Below are 27,093 nucleotides of genomic sequence, written 5' to 3'. Positions count from 1 at the left end.
ATTGAGGCTAGCTCAGGTCTACATAGCAAGACAACAGGCTATGAACCTAGCATAGTGGCAGATACTTGCCTAATGTGCCTGGGTTCTAGCTTCAGCAACACACACATAATCACTTCAGCCTAATTCACCCCCAATAGCCCTAAAAATATAGCACTATTTTCAAGGTCTTTAGAAACAGACCAGCAGACCATTCTTCAGTGACAGACAGGGACCTGAGATGAGAAAAGAAAAAGCTGGGGTCAGGAGATCTTGCATATGTTGGCAGCGTATGCTGGGCAAATTTATTAAGAAGCGCAGCATCTTATATATAGTTTACAGTGAGAGAATGGGACAGAGTCAGCATGAAGCTGTCATAAAATGGGATGAAGCCAGCAGGAAGCTCAGCAAGTACGATGTTAAATGCTAGTAAAAATCAGACCTAACAAAACAAACAAACAAAAACCTCCTCTGCTTTCTAGTAAGAGTCTGATACAGTTCAAATTACCATATCATGTATTACAAAGCTGCCCAGCAACCACAACAAAGGAAGGCTGCCAAGCAGGAGAGGGCCTCAATGAGCAGAGGAAGAGCTTACACAGTTAGAGAAGATACGGTTGGTACAAACAGTCTTAAATTTAACTTAAAGTGCTCCCACTCTCTTGAGTTGAGGGAATCCAATTCAGTAGCACATATAGAGGGTTCACAGACAGAGTCCAGATATAGAAGGCTGTGCAAGCCACAGTTGTTCATCCCCAAAGGTGTCATAGATGATCACATGGCCCAGAGCTGTGGCTAACAGTCAAAGATGGGGTTGAGACTTTCATTTAGGAGATAATAAAACAGGGCATAGCCAATGAGGGCATCCTAGGAAGTTATCTTCATCTAGACCAGGCAGGTGCCTCCAGGCCAAGCCGACCAGCACTTCAGATTGCTGGTCCATTCAGAGGCACTGAGTTCTTTAGAACCATGGAGCATGACCCAAGGGGGAATTCCATTCTGAAATCAGGGTGCCGGATTTTAACTGCATAGTGGGAAGCACCCATCCAAGGAGGTAACCCCTGCCTGAGTAGAGAGCGGAAACACGAGTGAAGAATTAATGGATAGGGTCTATAGGGCACATTGTTTCTGCCTCCCTTTGTAGGTTTGAAATGCTTTTTAACTTAAACAGTTGGGCAATGCACACATAACTAACATTCAAACAGCAACAAAGTGTATAAGAAAATAGGTCCTTGCCAGGTGGTAGTGGAGCCCACCTTTATGCCTTTAATCCCAACAATTGGGAGGCAAAGGTAAGTGGATACAGGACAGCCAGGGCTACTCAAAGAAATCTTATTTCAAAACAAAACAAAACAACCAACCAAACAAAAACAACCAAACAAAAAAGTCCTCAGGCTGGAGAGATGGCTGTTCTTTCAGAGGTCCTGAGTTCAGCTCCCAGACACCACATGGTGGCTCACAACCATCTGCAATGGGGTCTGATGTCATCTTCTAATGTGTCTGAAGACAGCATCATACTTATACACAAAATAAATTAAAAGCAAATTAATAAGTCCTCCTAGCCCCATTCACCATGATCCCCTGTGCATCAAGGCAACACAAACAACTACTTATTGCTTCTGCAGATCTGGGGTCCATCTCGTGGTCAAATAAGTCAATATAAACCCTAGCAATTGAATCCAGACAGCCTCAGCAGGCTGGCCAGCACTGAGATCTTTTCCACTGCTGCACGTAAGGGCAGAGTTAGGGATGTAGCTGAATTGACACAATGCATAAAGCCCTGGGTTCCACCCCAGAGCAGCATAAAGCCGTGTACGGTTGTGAATGCCTGCAGTGGTAAGGACTCCGACAGCGGAGCCAAGAGGTTCTGAAGTTCAAGGTCATCTCTTGGCAACCTAAGAAGTTAGGCCAGCCTGGGCTGAGAGCGGGAGGAGGAAGCCAGAATCCACAGGTTACAACCTATTCATAGGTTATAAAGACATAATTTATAGTTCATATTAATTAAAAATAGAAACAGAACTAAGGACGTGTGTGTGTGTGTGTGTGTGTGTGTGTGTGTGTGTGTGTGACTTTTTTACAATTTAAAACACTTCTTACTGCCAGCTGTTTAAAAGGAAATTCTGAAGGATTCTCAACACAGCGGAAACCCGGGTCACCAAGGCTGTCTGCCCCGCGCTGCAGATGAAGGGACACGGCTCATTCCTGCAATAAATGTGCAGGCTTGGCTTCCGAGAAAGTGGCTGAGGCGACTAGTTGGTTAATGGGTAACCCTGCTCCTCTGTCCGCTTCTTTCCAGCCCTCTGTGTCCCCCTGGAGCAGGACGTGACGCGGTCTGGGGACACTGACTCACAGCTGACTCAGCGCCCGGCGCGCAGCCAGGGGGCGCCTGGCAGAGCCCGCTTCGCCTGCTGCTAGGAGGGGCCTAGCAGCACACTAGGCACGGAAGGTTGTGGCCCATGAAGGGGAGCTCAGATCGCACCTGGGACGGAAGCACAGCCTAAGAACACTGCAGAGGGACCAGTCTCTAGCCATTGAAGGCTAAAGCGCCCATTCCTCTCTCCTCCACTAGCCTGATCCCTAGAGAGCAGCCACGCCCACCACTCAGGCTATGTTACAGACTGTGTAACAGAGGAAACAGAGGAGATTGCAAGCTGATCATAAACTGTCCCTTGTTCATTCATCTCTCATTGCTCTTAACGCTGGATGTGATATGCCGAGTTGCTTCAAGTGCCTGCGGCCTTGACTTCCCCACAGCAATGGCTTATAATCTGGTGCATCTTCAGGACCTCTTGGAGGACCATAAGGTACCTTGGACCCGGCCTGATGTATCTCTGGCCTCTTCACCAAGCAAAGCCCAAAACTATAATAGTGAGACGCGCGCGCGCACACACACACACACACACACACACCCCGCACACACATGGGACCAGCTGCCCCATGCTCCCGCCACCATGATGACCTATGTACTGGACTTGTGAGCCAAGATGCACGTGAGCTGGATCATGTACCCCTCCATGAACCACTTTGGTTGGGTATTTTGTCACAGAAAGGAGAAGAGTAATGAACACACTGATATGGCCACACTCACTAACAAGAGTCATTCTGTCCCAAGACACACTGGGATGCTTTCATCTGTTTCTTTGCCTGTGACCTTCAGGAAACTCTTCAGTATAGCCATGATGGGTAGTTTTAACTAACCTGGCATAATCTAGAGTCTGTTGGGAAGGGAGTCTCAGTGAGGGACTGTCCAGATTAGGCTGGCCTCCAGCCTCGCCTGTAGGGGATCGTCTTGATTACATCAACTGATGTGGAAGGCCCAGTCTACAAGTGGATAGCATCATTCTATCATCTCACTGGGGGTTGGGTCCCAGACTGTAACAGAGGAGATTGCAAGCTGATCATAAACTGTCTCTTGTTCATTCATCTCTCATTGCTCTTAACGCTGGATGTGATATGCCGAGTTGCTTCAAGTGCCTGCGGTCTTGACTTCCCCACAGCAATGGCTTATAATCTGGGGCTGTGACCCTTTCTTCCTCAAGTTGCTTTTGCCAGGGTATTTGTATCACAGCCACATGTAGTATGCATGCTGGGGTTCAGCTGGGGTTCCCCGTCCTCCATTCCTTCCCTCTCGGGGGGTCCAGACACAATGCACACCAGGCTGGAAGGATGAAGAGGAGTCCAGATGGGTGGGGCCTGCAGATCCAGGTTCAGCTGGGAGTGAGTGTGTGTGTGTGTGGGGGGGGGGAGGGTGTCTTAGTGTTGCAGCTCTTTTAGATAAAGGCCTTCTACAATGATCTTCAATGAAACAGGTCTCTGAGATGCTTATATACATACACTTTATTCAGGGTGAACCAGGGATACATATATATACTGTAGAAAATGGGAAGGGCTTCTTCTTAGGGTAAAGTTCCATTGGCTGAGGCTTAAGGTACTTGGGATACCTCATTTGCATAGAGAGGCAGGCCAAGAAGCTGAACCTGCAATTTCCCCAGGTATTATGTGACATCCCTCAGGTAGAGTGAGGGCTGGGATCCCCAGATCAGGCAGAGAAAAGGAAGCCCACTAAGAAAAGGGAATTCTCCACTTTGTGCCCAGCTCAGGAAAACTGTCTGGCAGACTACAACCTTAGTAGTCACAGGAAACAAAACAAATACAGAAGCCATCAAACTGAATGTCATGACTGCAAACATTCTGGGGATGAAGTTACCTGCTCTTAGTAAGCTCGTGAGCTGATGATCCCAGGCACCAGTGTGTTGGCACTTTCCCCCAAGGAGGGTGTCCTGGAGAAGAGGGTTTGGGTGTGGCCCCACTTAGAATGCTACAGAGTCGCAATGGTCTTAGGTCTGTGGCACTAGTCTCCAGGCCTTTTGAATCACGTGTTCATCACAGGCAGGTAAACACCCTCTGCTGCCCGTCACAGTGTCACCCTGTCCTTTGAGGCTTTTCCAAGATCCTCTGGTGGTTTGGAAGGCTAACTTAACATATTTGAACTTGACTGTACCTGAGTTCATTTTTGGTTGCTATAACAAAATATCCAAAGCTGGTTAATGTACAAACAGAGAGGCTGACTGTGATCAGTTACTTGTTTTACTGCTGTGACAAAATATCTGACAAAAGCAACTCCTGGTCTGAATAAGGGTGGCGCCATAGATCCATGTGTTTGGATGCTTGGCACATAGGGAGTGGCACTATTAAGAAGTGTGGCCATGCCGGGCCATGGTGGTGCACACCTTTAATTCTAGCACTTCGGAGGCAGAGGCAGGCGGGTTTCTGAGTTCGAGGCCAGCCTGGTGTACAGAGTGAATTCCAGGACAGCTAGGGCCACACAGAAAAACCTTGTCTCAAAAACAACAACAACAACAACAAAAAGAGGTGTGGCCTTGTTGGAATAGGTGTGGCCTTGTTAGAGGAAGTGTGTCACTGTGGGGGTGGGCTTTGAGGTGTCCTGCACTCAAACTACGCCCAGTGTGGCACACAGTTTTCCTTCTGCTGCCTGGGAATCAAGATGTAGAACTCTCGGCTCCTCCAGCATCATATCTGCCTGAACGCTGTCATGCATCCTGCCATTGTAACCATACCTTTAGAATACTTCATTGGGTTCTATTATTTAGTACCCTTCTCTACCCTTACTCTATCTTAATCCTGTCCATTCCCCACAATACTACATAAGAAAGAAAAAAGGTTAGAAGGAAAGAGGGCATAGATCTACTTAGACTACTTTCTACTAATTAGGGGTGTTGAGTTCCTAGGAAGAAGTCCAATCTTCATCATCAGGCTATCTCCAACCAGCAATCCAGCAATCCAGCAATCCAGCAATCCAGCAATCCAGCAATCCAGCAATCCAGCAATCCAGCATTCCAGCAATCCAGCAATCCAGCATTCCAGCAATCCAGCAATCCAGCAATCCGGCAATCCGGCAATCCGGCAATCCAGCAATCCAGCAATCCAGCAATCCGGCAATCCAGCAATCCAGCAATCCAGCAATCCGGCAATCCAGCAATCCAGCAATCCAGCAATCCAGCATTCCAGCAATCCAGCAATCCAGCAATCCAGCAATCAATAGCAAAGGCAGCAAACTCAACAACAGAAACCAGCAGCACTAGGGGCAGCAGCAGCTGCCTCAGGCCCTCTGGGGGTTCTTTCATTTATACTGTCTCAAGAGGCCCCAGAATTCCAAACTTAAACTATCTACTGCTGGCAAAAATCACACCCATCCTAGAGCATGAGACAAATCATAGTTAATGGCTGTGTACAATCTGAAGTATCCCCATATCCCACACGTGAGATTAACACAAAAACACAATCATACAACATAACTGGGGTTTTAAAGAAACCAAAATTTTCACTACACACCATAATGATAATGGACCGAATCTCTGAATCTGTAAGCCAGCCCCAAGTAAATGTTTTCCTTTATAAGACTTGCCCTGGTCATGGTGTCTCTTCACAGCAATAAAGCCCTAAGACACAACTTAAAGAAGAAAAGTCTCATTTTGGCTCAACATTGTTTTTCAAGTTTTTGTTTTACTTTGTGTGTGTGTGTGTGTGTGTGTGTGTGTGTGTGTGTGTGTGTGTTTGCTTGCATGTATGACTGTGTACCTCTTGATTCCCTGGTGCCTGAAGACATCATCAGATTCCTCAGAGCTGGAATTACAGATGGCTGTGAGCCACCATGTGGGGGCTGGGAATCAAACCCTGGTCCTCTGGAGGAACAGCCAGTGCTCCTCACCACTGAGCTAAATCTCTCCAGTCCTCCTTAGCTCGGTTTTGAAGGTAGGTCCATCACAGTCGGGAAGGCATGGCGGCAAGAGCTGGAGGCAGTGGTCACATCGCATCCATTGTTAGGAAGCAAAGAAAGGTGAATCTTGGTGCTTGACTTACTTCCTCTTCCTGGTGCTCAGCTTACTTCCTCTTCCTGTTCAGTCCAGGTCCCAGACCACAGAATAGTGGCACACACTTAGGATCCGTCTCCCAGCCCGGTTAACCTAGTCTAGAACCTCCTTCTAGACATGCCTAGAGTTATGTCTTATACCTGATTCCAGGTCCTGTTGCACTGAAAACCAGTATTAACCATCACAGTCTGATGCATGGTTCTGGCAATTGGAAAGTCCCAGAGTACAGTGCCTACATTTGGTGGGAGGCTCACCCTCCAGTGTAACATGGCCAGACAGAGCAAATGTGCTGGGAAAGGCATGCCTTTATGACAAAGCTGGTCTCTCAGGAACCCCTTCACCTATTAGTCCTTGGAAGCAGAGCCCTGATGATGCCTCAGAGATCCTATCTCTAACACACTTTACATAAAGGAAAGAGAGGGTATGAGAGAGAGAAAGGGAGACTTGAAGGGAAGGAGAGAAGGAGAGAGGGAAAGATGGAGAAGGAGACTTTTTTTGAGTTTAACTTTCTCTTTAAATAAGACAACTGGGGAAGGGGATCAAGCTTGAAAAACAGTAACACTTATTTTGGCAAGAGAGCAACTAAAGTCTAAAGTACAAGCTATTATATCCAAATTAAAAGGCATGATATTGGGGAGGGGGAACACAAACACAAGATACAGTATGTCTAAACGTCTTGAAATTATAATTTAAGGGTAAAGGTTGAAAAATGATGCTGTTTTAGCTAGAGATTAAGTGCACCTTTTTTCCTGTTTTTCCCGAATAGAATCAGAGCTTGCGATTTAATCACACTTCAAAGCTTTTCTCTCAATACAAAGCAACCACTAAATACTCACAAATACTTATTTGGTAATAATTTCCCTGGCTTATCCAACGTGCAAGGCACACACCTTGAAAGACAACAATTTGGGGTGAGGGTACACAAACTGAAAAATCACAACTCCCAAGTTTTAAAATTTGCTCTTAAGCCATAGGACACACAGGCCATTTTTACTTCTCAGGATGTCACACTGTCATTTAATCATCAGAGTTCCTTAGAGTGACAAGAACTGTCAGTTGCCAATATGAATGGACTGAGACTGGAGATACAACTTCATTCAAAATACTTCATTTCTTAATGGCTGAGTAAGGTCATTATATTTGTTCAAATTCTCAGTACCTAACAACCTATCAGACTCAAGGAGCCTAAGTTAAATGGGCATAACTTCCTAAAAGTGGCCAATTACCTCAATATAAGCCACTCATAGCCCAAAGTCTGAAGAATGACCAAAATTAAATCTTTATTTTTTTTATAGCTGTATAAATGCGATCCAAATGTGTCCACTCCTAGTTTTTTCGAAAGAAACATGCTATAAATAAGCAAACTACAACTGCTCTCTGATATGTATGGACTCCCTAGATGTCTCATTGGGCTTAATTATAGACCACTCGGGACTGGAGAGATGGCTCAGCGGTTAAGAGCACTGACTGCTCTTCCAGAGGTCCTGAGTTCAATTCCCAGCAACCACGTGGTGGCTCACAACCATCCATAATGAGATCTGATGCCCTCTTCTGGGGTGTCTGAAGACAGCTACAGTGTACTTACATATAATAAATAAACAAATATTTGAAAAAAATATATAGACCACTCACAGTAATAGCTTTTTAGTACCAAGTGTAGCACGAGGTTAAGCCACTTTAGCTCTTGCACATACATTGTTGCACTTCTGGCTGACAATGGGAAAAAATTTGCAGCATTAGACTGTTAAGCTAAGTTGTGGCCATTCTTTTAAATGGTGTCAATATCACCCTTGTGGTCAGACTTCAGTTTAAACTTTTCGTACACTGGCAGTCTTGGAATATACCACCTCAATATTTTCATCTTCGTCTTCTTCCTCATCACCAGAAGATTCCTCCTCTGCTCTCATCAACCATTTAATGAACGGCTCTGCTTCGACACGAATCTCTTTGGCAAGTTCTTTGGAGACATTTCTTAGAGGCCAGCTGATAATGACCTCCTTGTCTAACAGGTCTGCATCGCACATCTCCTTCAAGATACGTGGAATCTTGGCGATCAGTTGAGTTTGATGCATTGCCACCACACCTTCCAAACCATGAAGAAGGTACCGCTGAGCCTTTTTGTTGTTGTGACAAAAATCTTAGAAAATGGTGCCTGTATTTCTTGACTTGCTCTCTTATCTTCTCATCAAAGAGAACTTCTATCAAAACAAGAGGCCCAGTGCTTTTTACATCCAGCCTTTCTGCCCTCAGCCACAGTTTCTTTATCAGATGAATCAATAATGCCCTCTTCTTTCTTTTTCTTAACAAAATCAAACAGGATGCTAACACGCTCTTCTTCAGTTCTTTCCAAATCCTCGCTAAGTGTCAGGCCTTTCCCATGGTCACTGATTTCATCCACTCTGCGCCTTTGGGCTTCCTCAGCTGTATCCTCCTCTGCCCCCAGTCATCTTCCTCTTCTTCCACAGCATGTGGAGGACTAATTTCACTTGGTGGTGGAGGTGGCGGTGTCTCACTGGTGGATACAGAGCCATTTTCCGTGTCCTTGCCCTTTCTATTTTTCTTTTCCTTTTCTTTCTCTCCTGTACCAGTGTGCCTATTGTCAAGTGGGCTTTTGAGAATGAATGTGCAGAGTTTATGATGTGTGTCAAGCATGCCTCGGTACCCACAGGCTTTACAAGAATTGCCTGTTGTTTACTTCTTTGGGTTGACATGCAGATCTGTTTTGCGGATTCTCACACTCAGGACAGAGAACAAATTTTTAATGAATCCATCCAACATCTCATGAGGCAGCTTATTCGCCTCAGGAGACCCATTGACAATGTAACAGTCACTCTTAACATCAAACTGGGTCTGTGCTCCCAGCTCACAACCAAAACATTTGGTGGGATATGTTGGAGGCCGATTAAACCCTGTACCCAAAGTATCTTCTGTTGGCCAAGGCTGTCCTCTGGCTTCTACAGACATGCATTTGTGCTCACATGCACTCAATAAAAATAATGAAATAAAAAATGAAAACAAATGACAACATCTAATGAAATTAAAAGCTAAGTAGACCAGCTGTGCATCACAGTGGGCATGCATATTTTTGTGTAACCATCTGGAAAACATTTTGACCTTTAAAATGTGGTGTGAACATAAACATGAAATCACTGCATGATTCATCAAACCCTCTCTTAGATATTTACCTAAAGGAAATGAAAATGTATGCCTACACAAAACTCTACACACTAGTGTTCTGACACCTGTATTTAAAGCATCTGCATTTAATAGGGGCCAAGAACTAGTAAGTGCGTAGCTGAACCGAGCCGTGTTCATGTCGTGGAGCAACTCAGCAGTAAGAAGGGACCAGCAGAAATGACAGAGGCAAGTGAAAATGGTGTTTCTTAAGAAGTCCACTTATGCCACATACCACAGGGGTAGAAATCAGATCATGGTAGTCAAGGGCAGGGCATTTAACACTGGGATTCTGGTCCTGAGCTGAGAAGTTTCAGACAACAGCATTTCTCACTGCCTTCCAAATTTTTCCTTTCCCTTTTACTCTTAGTATGTCTTTCTTTTCATAAGGTGAGTTCAAGGCTCTGCTCTGGAAATCTCAAGTGGCTTGCTCTTCCTTGCCACCACCCCCCCCCCACCCCACCCCCGCAAAGTCCTGCTGCTATATTTGCAGTAGATCTGGCTGAATTGGGGTGCACTTGAGAGAGACACTCTCGGCAAAGGGGATCAGAGGCTGACTCCACCCAGGACCTCAACCTGGTACGATATAGCTGCAGTAGAGTGGTGCACTGTTCCCAGCCAGCAACTGGCAAAAAGGCTCACTGCCCTTGACACGCTGCTGGCGGCTAGCACGGAACACCAAGCAGAGTCTCCAGGAGGTCTAAAGTCACAGGCTCTGCTGAGGAAGTGTAGGGCTCTCCACCAGGCAGCCTGCCAGGCCTGCATGACTCCCTGGCAATGAACACATCGGCACGGCAATTCCCAAGCTTCATTCGGGATTTGGACGTTGCCACCTCGGGCAGAGTCCATACTGCAGGTTGGGGTTAGCATGTACATCCTGCCAGGCTTGCCAGAGAACTGACCTTTTGAACGAAGTCGGAAGTAGTGGAAGCAGAGGGGAGCCGCGTATTTGGTAGGGTAGGAAAAGGGCGGCCGCCGACTTGTAGGGGGGTCACATCTGGAGCAAGAACACCCCGCAACAAGCAAGCGTTTATTTCACAAGTTCCTGGAAAGTTGGGTAGAGCCGTTGCATAGAAACAAAAAAAGTTCTCTAGGGTGCACAAGCAAATGCTTGTGCGGCATTTGGCCTTTAATGCCTGAGTGACCAGGAACTCGGTGCCCCCTTTCTAGGCAGCCACCATAGCCGCTTGCAGACAGCTACTGGCTCTCGGCTTCCCACAAGTTCATTTCTGAGTACCTCACACTCCATCTCACCTCCCATCCCAGTACTTTCCTACTTCCTGTCTTGGGAGCCTCCCACCTCACCTCCAGTGTGTGTGTGTGTGTGTGTGTGTGTGTGTGTGTGTGTGTGTGTGTGTTGGGGTGGGGGGGAGGAGGGGACACTCTGGTGTCTGTGTCACCTCTCCTCCCCCTTCAGTTTTCTGAGTACAGCTCACACCTAATCAGTTTACTAAGATCTTATTCCTTGGTACCGAGATGGAAAAATCTGATTGGCTCCCTGGGTCAAATACTTCCCACCCTGTACCCAAGAAGATGAACCCCCCTTGGAGCCGAGCTCCCCATTCTGAGCGAGGACTTTGTGGAGCAGCAAGGTCACCAAGAGCATTAGGGCAGGGAAAAGATGGTAGTTTCCCTGCACAGCTAGTCACAACGAAGGAAGGCGCTTAGGGAACCCTGGCAGCTTGCAAAACGCAAAGGGCTACGGCTGCATCGCTCTTTTCCAGACTTCTCAGCTGGGAGCTTCTGGCAGTTTTCCCGAGTCACTCCTTTCTCTCACTAGCTCACAAAGTGGCCAGCTGAGTCAGAAGCCTCCTTCTAGTACAGGCCTGCCTCCCACCAACGCCATCAATCAGGACAAGTAAGGAAGACTTCTGAGTCGCCCCCCCCCCCCACCGGTCAAATAGAGGGGACATCTTATCACTGATGGCATCCTAGATTGGTGATATATGTAATTATTTTTGAGTGTGCTACCCACGAACAAGCTATATCTGTTTATGGTTGCTGTTGTTTTGGTTTTTGTTTTCTTTTAAGGTTCTCATCCCTCAGCCACTGCGGGCAAAAATGAGACCACATTTGCCAATAAGTTTGAACACGCTCAACCCTCTCTTTCTCCCTCCCTTTCTGATAGACAATTCCTTCGGTAGGCAGAGGTGAGCAATGGGCACACGGAGCCTTCCAGAGCTGGGATCAGAAAACCTCTTGTTTGTTTGTCTGGGGAGAGGGAGGTTCGGCACCAAGGGCTAAGCAAATATTTGCGGTTATGGATTAACCTGACTCCCAGACTGACATGGCGCTACCTGGACGAAATTGCAGTTTCTCCTTGGCCCACGCCTGTAAGTCCCCCTCATTGCAAGACTGTGAAGGACTGTGGAGGGAGGGGAGGGGAGGAAAGTCCAGCTGGGAGGAAGGTGACGTTCTTGAGCTAAGGCTCTCCAGGCAGACTGAAATGTGGGGCCAAGGAAAATGAGCGCCCAAACTCTATCTGGACCAAGGCGTGGGTTCCCTACAATCCAGGTGACCATCTCGACACATGAGATTTTGTGGATCAAGTGGACAGCAGTCAAAGGGTTCCCTATGATCAGGAACCATCCTCAGAGCAATCTTGAAACCCAGAACCCCACTACTCCCCTCTGCCCTGTTCTCTAAGGTGGACTCTACAATTCCGGAAGCCAGCAAAGCCGAAGAGTGAGGCCAGGAGGGGCTGTGCAGCTGGGATAGGCGGGCCTGCCCACCTGGTCTGGGGGACACTAGAGGCCTTGTGGTTTGACTACTGGTTGGGGGCAGGGGTTAAGGTTCCAGAGTTGGGGCCACATAGGCTTGGCCTTGAAGCCAAACTCTGCCCTCCTCTTAGGTGTAGGCTTGTGACAAGCCGCGTATCTCCTCCAAGCCTTTGGGTCCCTTCCCATGAAATGGAGGTGAGAATATTCATGCCTTCCTCTTTTAACAGTGATCAGTGTGTGTGTGTGTGTGTGTGTGTGTGTGTGTGTGTGTGTGTGTGTGTGTGTGTGTGGTGTAGAGTGTGGTTTCTGGTGTTCAGGGTTGAACCCAGAATCTTAAACATGCCAAGTACGTTCTTTCCTACTGAACTGCAACCCTCCAGTATCCTGTACTTGTTGTTTGTTTGTTTGTTTGTTTGTTTGTTCGGAAGCACCTGTGGTGGCACACACTTACAATCCTAGTGCTAGAGAGCAGAAACAAGTGGATCCCTTGGGCTTGCTGGCTGGCCAGCCTACGTGATGAGTTTCAGGCAGTGAGAGACCTTGTCCCAAACAATAAGGTGGAAGTAAGCCATGATGGCATACCCCTTTAGAGCTAGTACTCGAGAGGCAGAAGCAGGTGGAGTTTAAGACCAGCCTGGTCTACATAGAAGTTCCAGGATAGCCAAAAAGTACCCAAGGCCATCCAAAAAAACAAAAACAAAACAAAACCTGGAGGGAAAAAAAAAACCAGACAATGCCTGGGGAAGGATGAAGGACAGTCAGTCAGATTATCCCTGGTCAACACGTGTGCACAAATCTGTGCACACAAGAAAGAGCTTCACATGGGTTACTATTTGTTTTCCAACAACTCATTTTTAAGCCCCCACTCTCTTTCTCTGTTTTTAAAAAAGGTTTATTTATTTTATGTATATGAGTACATTATTGCTCTCTTCAGACACACCAGAAAAGGACATAAGATTCCATTACAGATGGTTGTGAGCCACCATGTGGTTGCTGGAATTTGAACTCAGGTCCTCTGGAAGAGCAGTCGGTGCTCTTAACCACTGAACCATCTCCCCAGCCCTTCCAACAACTCTTTATGGAAGAAACCTATTCTATCCATTTTATAAATGACAGAACTGAGGCACGGAGCACGTAAACATCTTGTTAAATACCTCTCTCTCTCTCTCTCTCTCCCCAGTAGGAAATGGAATTTGCCCCAGGCAATGACTTTTTTTTTTTTTTTTTTGCTTTCATGTACCTAGAGTAAGCCCAGCTCTAAAGGCCACGAGATTGTCTGTCTGTGGACCGTGGTGTACCCCACTCCCAGACCCAGCTTCCACACAGACAATGAGCTCACAAACGTCCTTTACTCCCTTCCTTCCTTGCTTGCTCTGTGTGTGTGTGTGTGTGTGTGTGTGTGTGTTAAGAGATCAACCTCAGACATTTTCTTTAGGAGCTATTTACCTTGCTTTTTGAGACAGGGCCTCCGGATGGCCTGGAGCTAGTCACCTGGAGCTGGTCAAGCAGGCTAGGGTGGCTGGCCTAAGCAATCCACAGGATCTGCTTATCTCTGCCTCCCCAGTCCTGGGATTACAAGAAACGCCTCAGACACCTAGATTTCTGTTTTAATTTTCTATGGGTTCTGGGGATCTTTCTTAAGTCTTCAAGTATGCACGGAAAGGGCTTTATTGACTAAGATATCTCCCCTGCTCAGGAATGGCCCTTTCATTCTACTTTGGAGGGAGCTGGGGGTGGGGCGGGGAGCAGCTCAGCTGTGTGTATCCTTGGAGCTTAGAAGTTCTCCTCAGACAGGTGTCAGCAGCTCCAGGATGTGGCAATTCAGAGTCTTCCTGCTGCTCATGTCCACCTGGGGAATATCTAGCATACCGGCCCATCCTGGTAAGACTGTCTCCACCTCATTGCAAGACCCTCAGAGCCTCCACTGGGCTTTCTGAGGACCTCTCTAGAGTCCCCCCCCACCTCCCCCGCTATCTCTTGAACTGTGCTCTTCCTTATTGCCCTATCTACCTACCAAGCCCCTTTCTAGTCTGCCCTGCCCACCAGCTCTCTGCTGCCTTGGCCCTTCCTCTATGCGCACCTCTAAAGCCCTTCATGCACGCTTCTGATTCGGCCCTTCCCTCTTAGCTGTTCTCCTACCTGACAGGTGTCACTGAGAGCCTCAGAGACACTGAGTGATAGCTTTCTGATCTCCACCTGTTCTCCCCCTGCTCAAGGGGAAGAGATGGGGACTGAATGATAGAGGCCGTGGGAAATGAAGGTGAGAGGCAGGACGGGCTCACTCAGCTATGCTGGGAGACATGGAAGACAGATTCCATTTGGCAGTCTTATTCTTTCACTGCTATTTATTTATTATTAGACAACATTATGCAAGGCTATTTTCACGCACATACGACTTTGCAGTTTGAATGGCAGCAGCAGGCTCTGGCATTGCCCCTAACCACTACGTTCTACACAAAGACACCATGTTGAGTATCCTAGGCATGTCCTGAAAGGAAGTCTGTCTGTCTGTTTCAGAGCTCATACTCTGCAAGATCCAAACTGCTGTTCTCCCAGGGGGACCTGGGACCAGAGCATAAAAGCAGGCCCCAGCATCCCTCCTGGGAATTAGAATAAGACCAAAGGGATCAGGCTGAGGTCTTCCCAGGTTCTCTCTAGCAGGGGATCTTCTGATCCCTCTCGGCCCCTCTTGGGTCCCTCCACCACATTGACTCCCATCCCAAACCAGACCCAGTGTTCTCCAGCAGCGAGCATGCCCACCAGGTGCTTCGGGTCAGACGTGCCAACAGCTTCCTGGAAGAGATGCGGCCAGGCAGCCTGGAACGGGAGTGTATGGAGGAGATCTGTGACTTCGAGGAGGCCCAGGAGATTTTCCAAAATGTGGAAGACACAGTAAGGTCACAAGGCTAGGTGCAGAGGGTGGGCTGGTGACTGGATGGGACCTAGAGGAGCAATAGGCATGGCAACTGCCATTGAGGTCCTTTATGGAGTCATAAGAGTTGGTTTGTCATGTGGGTGCTGATCTTATTTAAGGGCTTGCACAGGGGACTATAAGAACTGAACCAGAAAGAGAGAGTCTGGGCAGCCCTCCAGTGGCCACTACTACCTGTCTCTGTCCCTCCCTCCCTATGATCAGGTGATCTTTCTTTCCTTCACACTGACCTACACCTTATGTTTGGGGGTGGGGTGGGGGTGGGAGGAGATGATCAAACCCCTTTTTAAAAATGCTCTTTTTAAAATTTATTTTATGGGGCTGGAGAGATGGCTCAGCGGTTATGAGCACTGACTGCTCTTCCAAAGGTCCTGAGTTCAATTCCCAGCAACCACATGGTGGCTCACAACCATCTGTAATGGGATCTGTTGCCCTCTTCTGAAGATATCAACAGTGTATTCATAAGCATTAAATAAAAATAAATAAATAAATAAATAAAAGAAACAAAATTTTATAAAGATAGGTAGACATTTTTTAAAATTGTAGTCATAAGCATTAAATAAAAATAAATAAATGAGTAAATAAATAAATAAATAAAAGAAACAAAATTTTATAAAGATAGGTAGACATTTTTTTAAAATTTCTTTTATGTATGAGTCTTCTACCTGCATGTACACCTGCATTCCAAAAGTAGGCATCAGATCCCATTACAGGTGGTTGTGAGCCACCATGTGGTTGGTGCTGGGAACTGAATTCAGGACCTCAAGAGCATCCATTAACTGCTCTTAACCGCTGAACCATCTCTCCATCCCTGATCAAAGCTTTTACTGTTTGTCCCCACGGGGCACTCTGGGCCTCAGTTAGTTTCTAGGAGGGGGATGATCCGGCTGAAGGAGGCAGAATAGCCTGTAAGGGATTAAGGTGCTTTCCGCAGAGAATGCTGCTTTGGGAGTAGATGACCCCGTAGGCAGAGATCCAGCTGTGTGGAAAGGGGTGTTGCGGGGTGGGCAGCAAGGAGCACTACGGCAGATGTTTGTCTGGAAGCCCTTCCCACTCCTAGACACCTCGTATTCAGGAGGAGGGAATACCTTGTGGGCTTCCCCTAGGTAGCCAGGCTGGGCCCTGACACTCTACCTTCTCTTCCCCCGACAGCTGGCCTTCTGGATCAAGTACTTTGGTGAGTGAGCTCTAAGCACCTGGATGGAAAGTTGAGGCTTACTCCGGGGTCAGTGGAGGTTGGAGAGGAAAATGGAGGTCTCCACATCTCCTCCTGCCCCATCCCGCTGTCTTTTGCAGACGGTGACCAGTGCTCGGCTCCACCCTTGGACCACCAGTGCGACAGCCCATGCTGCGGGCATGGCACTTGCATCGACGGCATAGGCAGCTTCAGCTGCAGCTGCGATAAGGGCTGGGAGGGCAAGTTCTGTCAGCAGGGTGAGAGGACCTCGGCGAGGCAGCAAGGTGGGCTGAGGTGGGATCTGGAACGGTAGGGCCACCACGAGCTGTCTGCACTCTCCTTGTCTCGCAGAGTTGCGCTTCCAGGACTGTCGGGTGAACAATGGCGGCTGCTTGCACTACTGCCTGGAGGAGAGCAATGGGCGGCGCTGCGCTTGTGCCCCGGGCTATGAGCTGGCAGACGACCACATGCGCTGCAAGTCCACTGGTGAGTCAAGGCGGGAGAGCAAGCACATCTTGGGGGCCCAAGACAGGTGGACATACCACCCTTTCCCGGACCCTGTAGATACTGTCAGTCTTCATGTACCCATAGACATACCCGGGAGCACAATTGTTTATCTGTCTCTGTGTCTGCCTGTCTCTGTGCCTCTACCGCTCGCACACACACACACACGCACACACACACACACACACACACACACACACACACACTGAGCTAACCTAGAAACTAAGTCATCAGTGTCTTCCTCCGTCTGTCCTGAGTGTTTTGCTTCCTCACAGAACCCTGATTCTGTCGTCCTTTTAGATTTTCCTTGAGTTTTTTTTTTTTTTTGGGAATGAATTTATTAATGTGTGCAGTTTAAGTCGGGGTTTCACAGGTCTTTGGATGGTGCTCAGTGTGTTTTCCCGGCCATGGCTCTTCTCATCCTTTGTACTTCTTTTGTTTCAATACTAGAGGTTGAACCTAGGGCGTGGCCACATACTAAGCAGATGTTCTTTCCAGCTGTGGCCATCTTTCTACTCTCCTTTGTCCTCCTTCTTTTCCGTTTTGAGACAAGATTTCAATAGGTCACCCAGACTGGTCTTAACCAACTCTGTAGTTCACGCAGGCTTTGAATTTGTCATTCTCCTGCCTCAACCTCCCCACTACCAAGGATTACAACAGGCCTGTGTCACCAGGCTTGGTTCTTGGAACATTTTAAGATTTATTTTCTTTTACTGAAAGTAGATTTTTTTTCCCTATAAAACTTTAGTAAAGTACTATATTGATTAGAACTTAAATATTAAGAGTTTTAAATTTAAAATATTGTACATATAATCTGTGTAAAATAAATATGTGAACATGTAACCTGTTTTTTAAAAAAGAAAATGGCTTGTTTTCACACAACATATTCTGATTACAGTCTCCCCCCCCCCCCCCCAGTTCATCCCCACCTACACTCCCATCTGGATCAACACAGTTTATGTCTCTCCTTAGAAAACAGGTATCTAAGGAATACTAAAATAAAATAAGATAAATTTTAAAAACCAAAATATGACAAAACAGAAAACAATAAAGAGAAAAAAAAGTCATGGGAAATGCATATAGATGCAGAGACATCTGCACACATAGGAATTCCATAAAATCCCCAAACTGGAAGCCAATGTTCATATGCAAAGAACCAACAACAAAAGCCCTGGCAACATAATGAAAGACCTTCCAAAAGCTGGGTGTGGTGGTGCACCCCTTTAATCCCACACTTGGGAGGCAGAAGCAGGCGAATTTCTGAATTCGAGGCCAGCCTGGTCTACAGAGTGAGTTCCAGGACAGCCAGGGCTACACAGAGAAACCCTGTCTCAAAAAAACAAAAACAAAAACAAAAAACAAAGAAAGAAAGAGAAAGAAAGAAAGAAAGAAAGAAAGAAAGAAAGAAAGAAAGAAAGAAAGAAAGAAAGAAAGAAAGAGAAAGAAAGACCTTCCAAAGATGATCTTGACTTCAATTTATGTTTGCCATCTACTGCTGGGCATGGGGCCAAGCCTCAAGAGTGGATTGTCTTCCCAGTACAACTCCCTTGGGGAGAACTTATTTTTCATGTATAAGTGGCTATCAATAGGAGATAGCTTCTGGGCTAGGAATGGGGTATGTGTTTTCTTTACCCTGCTGGGACAGACCCATGCCCTCAGCACAGTCTCTGTGAGCTCATATGTCATGTCTAGGCCTTTATTCCTTGGCGTCCTCCATCCCCTGTGGCCCTTTTTTTTTTAATTAGGTATTTTCCTCATTTACATTTCCAGTGCTATCCCAAAAGTCCCCCATGCCCTTCCCCCTACTCCCCTACCCACCTACTCCCACTTTTTGGCCCTGGCGTTCCCCTGTACTGGGGCATATAAAGTTTGCAAGTCCAATCAGCCTCTCTTTCCAGTGATGGCCGACTAGGCCATCTTTTGATACATATGCAGCTAGAGTCAAGAGCTCCGGGGTACTGGTTAGTTCATAATGTTGTTCCACCTATAGGGTTGCAGATCCCTTTAGCTCCTTGGGTACTTTCTCTAGCTCCTCTATTGGGGGCCCTGTGATCCATCCAATAGCTGACTGTGAGCATCCACTTATGTGTTTGCTGCCCCCCCCCCACCTTTGGCTCTTAAACTCTTTCTGTCTCCTCTTCTGCAGAGTTCCCTGAACTCCGAGGGAAGGGATTTGACAGAGACATCCATTTAAGGACTGAGTATGCCAAGGTCTCTCATTCTCTGTATGTTGTCTGACTGTTGGTTTCTCTATTTGTCTCCTCTGCTGCAGGAGGAAGCTTCTCTGATGACAGCTAGGCAAGGCTGTGATCTATGGGTATAGCAGAACGTCATTAGGAGTCATTTTGCTGCTGTGTTCCTTTAGCAGAGGAGTAGTATTTAGTTTTCCCCTAGGTTCCTAGCCTATCCAGTCTCAGGTTTTTGGCCACGAAAGGGCAGCATTGGGTAAGGGTTCTGTTTCATGGAATGGGCATTTGGCAAAGAACTCAATTGGATGTAACCCATTCCTGGTACTGGAAACTTACTTTGGTGAAAAGAGAGTTGGGCTGCTGTTTCCCTCATTATTTGTTGACTTCATTTAGATTGTCTTCATATACATATGCACTATAGGAAACTTCTACTGTGTTAGGTTTCTGTACAGCCCCTCAAATGGCTCTGAGTTTAGCTATCCCCCCCCAATTCCCTCCCTCTGTTCCATTCCAGGCCTTTTCCAAGTCTACCCATAACTATCTATTCTATTCCCCTTTCCTAGGGAGATCTCTCCCGCCCTGTAGTCCCTTACTCTCTACCTAACCTCATTTAAGAGATTTCATACCATATTTGTTTTTCTGGGTCTGGGTTACCTCACTCAGATGAATTTTTCTAGTTCCATCTATTACTCTGCTGATTTCATTATTTTATTTATTTATTATTTATTTACTTTAGAACTAAGTAATATTTCATCATGTAAAGTACCACATTTTCTTTATCTATTCGTCCACTGACAAACAGCTCGGTTGTTTCCAGTTCTGGCTATGATGAACAGAGCAGCAATGAGTGCTGCTGAGCAAGTGTCTCTGTGATAAGCTGCAGTGTCCTTGGGTATAGGCCCAAGAGTGGAATAGCTGGATCTCGAGGTAGATCAATTTCCATCTTCCTAAGAAACTGCCACAGTGATTTCCATAGTGACTGTACAAGTCTGCACTCCCACCAGCAATGGATGAGTGCTCCCACTAGCAATGGATGAGTGCTCCCACCAGCATGAATGAGTGCTCCACATCCTCAACAGTATAGCTGCCATTTGTTTTATTGATCTTGGCCATTCTGATTACCCTAAGATGAAATTTCAGAGTAGTTTAGATTTGCATTTCCTTGATGACTAAGGATGTTGAAAATTTCTTTAAGTGCTTCTCAGCCATTTGTGGTTCCCTTTTTGAGAATTCTCTGTTTCAATCCATACCCCACTTGTAAATTTGGGTTATTTTTTCTTGGCATTCAGTTTTATTTATTTTTTTAGTTCTTTACATGGTTTAACTAGCAACCCTCTAGCAGATGTGTAGTTAGAAAATCTTTTCCAAGCTGGGCCTTTAATCCCAGCACTTGGGAGGCAGAGGCAGGCGAATTTCTGAGTTCCAGGCCAGCCTGGTCTACAAAGTGAGTTCCAGGACAGCCAGGGCTACACAGAGAAACCCTGTCTCAAAACAAAACAAAACAAAACAAAACAAAAAGAAGAAGAAGAAAGAAAGAAAATCTTTTCCTAGTCTTTGACTGAATAATGGCGACCTTTGCCATGCAGAAACTTCAGTTTCATGGAGTCCCATTTATTAATGTTGATCTTAGTGCCTGTGCTACTGATGCTCTATTCAGAAAGTCTTTGCCTGTACAAACAAATTCAAGGCTATTCCCCACCTTCTCTTCTATCAGGTTCAGAGTATCTTATTTTATGTTAAGGTCTTTGATCCACTTGTAGTTCAGTTGCCTAGAAAGCATTAAATATGGATCTTTTTTTATTCTGCTATAATCAGCCATCCAATCTAACTATCAACCATTTTTGTCTCTCTTTTTCCACCTAGTGTGATTGAAAGTTTTGCTAGGTATAAAAGTCTGGGCTGGCATCTGTGGTCTCTTAGAGTTTGTGGAACATTCATTCAGGCCCTTCTTGCTTTTAGAGAATCCATGGAAAAGCCAGATGTTATTTAATAAGTTTCCCTTTCTATGTTATTTGGTCCTTTCCTTTCCAACTTCTATGATTTGTTGTTGTTGCTCTGTGTGTTTATCAGTTTGGTTTATTATGTGCTGAGGGGAAATCATTCTGTGGTTCAGTCTATTTGGTGTTCTTTATGCTTCTTGTAACTCGATAGACACCCCCTTCTTTGTGTTAGTTGTAACTCGATAGACACCCCCTTCTTTGTGTTAGGATGATTTCTTCTATGATTTTGTTAAAAATAGTTTCTGTGTCTTTGACCTGTTTCTTCTCCTTCCTCTTATTCCTAGTATTCTTAAATTTGGTCTGTTCATTGTATCCCAGATTTTCTGGATATTTTGTGCTTTGAGAATACCAGGCAAGCCTCTACCGACTGAGCTGTGTCGCCAGCACTGACTTTGAACTCTTGCAGGGAGCTATTTTACATTATCTTCTAATCCCTATACAGAAATACACTTTTAAACTTCCCAGATTTTTAAAGGATTTTAATTTTATTTTATGTATATAGGTATTTTACCCACATGCATGCCCATTGACATGAATCCCCCGGAACTGGAGTTATAGACAGTTGTGAGCTGCCATGTGGTTGCTGGGAATTGAACCTGGGTCCTCTAGAAAAACAACCTGTGCTTCCAAATGCTACACCATTCCTCTATACCCTAAACTTTGCATTTCAAACTGATTGTATATCTACATCAAGTTAGAAGAAGAAGAAGAAGAAGAAGAAGAAGAAGAAGAAGAAGAAGAAGAAGAAGAAGAAGAAGAAGAAGAAGAAGAAAAGAAGAAGAAGAAGAAGAAGAAGAAGAAGAAGAAGAAGAAGAAAAGAAGAAGAAGAAGAAGAAGAAGAAGAAGAAGAAGAAGAAGAAGAAGAAGAAGAAGAAGAAGAAGAAGAAGAAGAAGCTCCTCTCTAATCTGTCCCCCTACTTTGAGATAGAAGCTCATTTTGCTCAGGCTGACCTAAAACTTACTATGTAGCTTAGGATGACCTTCTGCCCTATTTCCCAGTGCTATGATTACAGACATGTGTTACTATGCCTGGTTTATGCAATACTGGGATCTAACCCAGGGCCTTATGTGTGCTGCACAAGCATTCTACCAACTGAGTTACATCCTCCTGAACAGTATCCCTAGGAGCTTGGTGGCATCCAAACAAGGAGCCTTTCCTTATATATCTTGAGGATGATCACCTATAGCCCTGGGGTGAATCCAGGATATCTTTATCTTTAGAGACACTCAGGTAGTAACGGCGCTTGGCCAACTCTTGCTAGTAGGTGGCACTATTTGATTTTGAGTCCCACACTGCACTTCTTGAAGCGTCCAGGATGGCAGCCTAGCCTACAAACAGGAGGCGGGGGTGCTGTGGGAGTCGTGCATAGAGGGCCTTTACCACCTCTCTTTGACTTTTAGTGAATTTTCCATGTGGGAAACTGGGGAGGTGGATAGAGAAGAAACGCAAGATCCTCAAACGAGACACAGACTTAGAAGATGAACTGGAACCAGATCCAAGGATAGTCAACGGAACGCTGACGAAGCAGGGTGACAGTCCTTGGCAGGTGAGAGGAGACCATCACCTAGGACCCCTGCTGGCGTGAGAGAAGCAGTGCTGCTTGAGGGGTCCAGGTGAAGGCTGGTATGGATAGAAATGGGCATGGTCAGGGAAGGGCATGCATCTTAGGGCATCGCCGTAACAATACACCATAACCAAAGAAATTTGGGGAGGAAAGGGTATTACTGGTCTCCGCTTTCACATCACAGTTGATCATCAGATGAAGTCCGGACAGGGACTTCAGCAAGGCAGGAACATGGAGGCAGGAGTTGATAGAGGGGTGCTGCTTACTGGCTTGCTCCCCATGCTTGCTCAGCCTGCTTTGTTATAGAACCCAGGACCACCAGTCCACATGTGGTACCACCCACAATGGGCTGTGCCATCAATCACAAATTAAGAAAATGCTCTCCAGTTGGATCTTATGGAGACATTTTCTCAATTGAGGCTTCCTCCTCTCCAATGACTCTAGCTTGTGTCAAGTTGACATAAAAACTAGCCAGCATGCTAGGTAGTGTGGCACGTGACTTTAATCTCAGTATTTGGGAGGCAGAGGCAGGCAGATCTCTGATTTTGAGGCCAGCCTGGTCTATAAAGCAAGCTCCAAGACAGCCAGGGGTACACAGAGAAACCCTGTCTTGAAAAAAAAAACCAAAGCTAAACCAAACAATGCCGCAGACCCTCTGGGTCCCTGGTCTGCGAGGAACGGGATTTCTTAGGCAGATGGGCAAAAGAGTCGGATGAAGTGACAATCAGGCACACACAAGAGAGGTGTTGAATCTGAATGTAATGTTCTGGTTGAGCTTCAGACTTATATTACAACGAATTATCAGAGGATACAAATCACAAAAAGACAAGATACACTGAAATTCACCAGTTACAGCAGAAAGGAATTTGCAGGGACTAATTAAATGTTTACATTAGGGATAACAAGCCCTGCCTAGGATCAGCCTAAAAGCATCAGGGGGTTGTTAACTCTTGATAGGCCTTAAGAGTAGTGTGTTATCAGGAGCTCTAAATTCTTAGGTCTAGTAAAACTTATCCTGTCTGGAGAGTTCCCCCTTATTAGGGTAGTATATCAACTTATACTTGACATGGAATGTAGCCTGTAGTAAAAGATTTCTATCTCAGTGAGACTTTTAGTTTCTTTTTGTAAACAGCTGAGTTAATGGCAAGTGCTTTATTGTTTTATGGTAGAGCTTAATTAGTTACTGAATAGGTTAAACTCCTTGCTGCTATCTGGATTCTAAGAACACTGGGAAAAGGCTTTAGCTATGTTAGAATACAATCTTAAAAGGCATTTACTATAAGGTAATACTATATAGAGTGCACGTGGATCCATACACTAGACTAATGTGGATTTGGAAAATTAATTCTATGGGTTAGGGGAATAGCCAAAGATCTGGGAGTAAGTTTCCTTGAAACTCTTTCCTCATGAGAAAGCTTTCAGACTTTCATCTGACAAGCTGACTCCACCGGAGTCCCATGACAAAACAAAAACTAGCCAGCATAATACAGATGGGAGCAAGCAGGAAGAAGAGTTCCAGCGTCAAGGAAGAGATGGAGAGAGAGAGAGAGAGAGAGAGAGAGAGAGAGAGAGCGCACTTGTGAGGGTGGGAACTAAGGCAGGGACTATGCTTATGGAGAAGGGAGGAGCCACAAGGGAGTACTGAGAGCAAGCTTCTCCTGCTTCAACGTAGAAGCAAACCTTTACTTGTTTCTCAGTAAAAGTAAGTGTTTATCAGTAAATCCCTGGCTCTGGGACAAAGGGCATGCCAGTAGTTCACAAATTTGAGGAGCTCAGAGATTCTGGAAATAGCTTAGTAGGATGAGGACCAAGTTGGCCCTCAGGACAGGGGCAGAGAAAGGACCAAGGGAGAGAAAGCCTCAAGCAGCCCGAACTGCAAAGGCTCCCCAGAGGATGTGAGGCCTGGCCCAGTCCCAGCTTTGACATTGGTGTGGCTGAGAGTGACTATAGGAACTGCAGAGGCCATGTCAGGGAGATTCCCTGACACAGACTAATACCAGTTAGTGTCACAAATAGAAAACACTGGAAAAAAAGACCTTAAGTCTATGTGTGCCACTGGGATCAAGAACCCAGGGGGGTGTTTGAGAAACACCGGAAGCCCCTTAGGATTCAGAGATCCTATTCCAGGAATTATCAGAAGCAGTCGAATATGTTCTTTTCAGGCAATCCTTCTGGACTCCAAGAAGAAGCTGGCCTGCGGAGGGGTGCTCATCCACACTTCCTGGGTGCTGACGGCAGCCCACTGCGTGGAGGGCACCAAGAAGCTTACCGTGAGGCTTGGTGAGGGCTGCGGCCAGACAGGAGCAGCCAGAGGCCTGGGGTGGCTCGGGGGAGGCAAGCTTGCTGACCAAGGGTGGGTGATCCTGGCAACTTAGGTTCCACAGAGGATGCATGCAGGACAGAGGCAACTATGCTAGCACCTGCTCACACTGGGACTCCAGTCAGCTGGGATTTTCTGGTGTTCATCTCAGATCTAGGCCCACATATCTGTTATTGAGCAGGGGTCTCCTCACTCCTACTCCTCTGGAGTCAGCTCTGTGTGGGCCTCAGCACCTGGCCATGGTCAGACCCACGATACTGTGTGAGCTTCACATAGACTGACAGGGTGGAGCTGTGTAACACTGGCCAGCCTTGCTAGCTGCTCCCCTGGGAGTCTGAGGGTTCCCAAATCCAGGCCCTATTCTGTGATAAATTTCTGGAGAGGCTTTTGGTAGAGATTATACTACAAAGAAGAAAGGTGAGTCGATAAATAGCCTAGTTGTTAAAGTGAATTCTTAGTTTAATTCCAAGCACCCACATAGAATCCAGACATAGTATTTATAGCTAATCTCATGGCTGGAGATGCAGAAACAAGAGTGTCCCTGGGGCCTGCTGACCGGCCAGTCTAGCTGAATCTGTGAGCTTCGGCTTCCGTGAGTTCTGCCTCAAATACAAGGTGGGGAGCAATCAAGGAAGAAACCAAACATTGTCCCCTAGCCTCTGCACGCACTCTCACACATGCATGCACCCTCATACACATGCATCCTCCATGAACACAAGCACATACAGACATATGGAAGCATGTATGTAACAACAACAACAACAACAACAAAGGATGCCCTGAGGGTGACAAAATTAATACATTGTACAACTATTCAGTGTGGACAATGCCCATGGCCCCAGAGCCCTCAGCTGCTGAAGAGGACCTGCTTCTTTTCTGTGGTCGAGATCATTCTTCCTAGCAGTGCCCTGGCCTTGCTGGTGCTCCACCTTGGGTCTTGTTGGTGCTCCTCCTTGGCCTTGCTGGTGCTCCCCTTTAGGTCTCGCTGCCCTGGAGACAATCTCTTCGTAATATTGCTCTTTGCTCCATTCCTGTCTCTGCTTGGTCTCGGGTCTACAGGAGTCTCTGGCTTCTCTGCTGTTTCAAACTTCATTTTGCTGTCCTATCTGTGAATTCTGGGAGCAGGCTAGTCCCCTGCCCCTTAGGAACAGATGATGTCCTAGGGCCTACCTACTCATGCTTCTTGGCAGAAAGTCTCAGTTTCCCCAGGCTACTCTCACAGCATCCTTACCTTGCAGGTGAGTATGATCTGCGACGCAGGGACCACTGGGAGCTGGACCTGGACATCAAGGAGATCCTCGTCCACCCTAACTACACCCGGAGCAGCAGTGACAACGACATTGCTCTGCTCCGCCTAGCCCAGCCAGCCACTCTCTCCAAAACCATAGTGCCCATCTGCCTGCCGAACAATGGGCTGGCGCAGGAGCTCACTCAGGCTGGCCAGGAGACAGTGGTGACAGGCTGGGGCTATCAAAGCGACAGAATCAAGGATGGCAGAAGGAACCGCACCTTCATCCTCACCTTCATCCGCATCCCTTTGGTTGCTCGAAATGAGTGCGTGGAGGTCATGAAGAATGTGGTCTCGGAGAACATGCTGTGTGCAGGCATCATTGGGGACACGAGAGACGCCTGTGATGGTGACAGTGGGGGGCCCATGGTGGTCTTCTTTCGGGGTACCTGGTTCCTGGTGGGCCTGGTGAGCTGGGGTGAGGGCTGTGGGCACACCAACAACTATGGCATCTACACCAAAGTGGGAAGCTACCTCAAATGGATTCACAGTTACATTGGGGAAAAGGGTGTCTCCCTTAAGAGCCAGAAGCTATAGCACCCCTCCCTGCTCACCTCTGGACCCTAGAAGTCACTCTTGGAGTAAGGCTGGGCTAGTGAGTACCAAGACAGAGGACATTAAAGGAGCATGCAACAAACATACCTCCCCGAGTACCTGTCTGTCTTTTCATCCTTTTTATGGGCTATTCTGGGGGAAAGTAACATTAATTGAGCATGCACTACACACCAAGTCTATGAAAAGAACCTGCTTAACTCCCAAAGCAGTTGTGTAGAAGATCTAGTGGGATCTGAGCTGATATCACTTCTGGGGGTGAGTGGAGGAGATTGATTTAGAGAAAGGAATTTTTTTAGAAGTT

The 27,093-nt window shown here is 46.5% G+C and overlaps 1 protein-coding gene and 1 pseudogene across 8 annotated transcripts; one reads left to right on the top strand and one right to left on the bottom strand.

Annotated features, from left to right (window-relative positions):
• On the bottom strand, window positions 8,174-9,275 carry Gm5969 (predicted gene 5969; annotated as a pseudogene).
• Proc (protein C) lies at window positions 10,434-26,878 on the top strand. Of its 8 annotated transcripts, none has more exons than XM_030250362.1 (11): window positions 11,313-11,400; window positions 11,671-11,875; window positions 12,394-12,457; window positions 14,053-14,143; window positions 14,991-15,154; window positions 16,347-16,371; window positions 16,491-16,628; window positions 16,723-16,857; window positions 22,466-22,611; window positions 24,792-24,909; window positions 26,188-26,878. In XM_030250362.1, the coding sequence occupies exons 3-11, from the start codon at window positions 12,452-12,454 to the stop codon at window positions 26,772-26,774; spliced, it is 1,410 nt and encodes a 469-aa protein (XP_030106222.1). In that variant the 5' UTR covers window positions 11,313-11,400; window positions 11,671-11,875; window positions 12,394-12,451; the 3' UTR covers window positions 26,775-26,878. The 8 variants fall into 8 exon arrangements, with proteins under 8 accessions (NP_001036232.1, XP_030106222.1, XP_011245159.1 ...); XM_006525722.4 differs by lacking the exon at window positions 11,313-11,400 and adding an exon at window positions 12,057-12,227 and having other exon boundaries at window positions 11,808-11,875; XM_011246857.2 differs by lacking the exon at window positions 11,313-11,400 and having other exon boundaries at window positions 11,784-11,875; window positions 14,057-14,143.
• The last annotated feature ends 215 nt before the right edge of the window (window positions 26,879-27,093 follow it).

The sequence above is a fragment of the Mus musculus genome, chromosome 18 (genome assembly GCF_000001635.26).
Source record: "Mus musculus strain C57BL/6J chromosome 18, GRCm38.p6 C57BL/6J".
NCBI lineage: Eukaryota > Metazoa > Chordata > Mammalia > Rodentia > Muridae > Mus > Mus musculus.
This window is presented reverse-complemented; position numbering and strand designations above follow the sequence as displayed.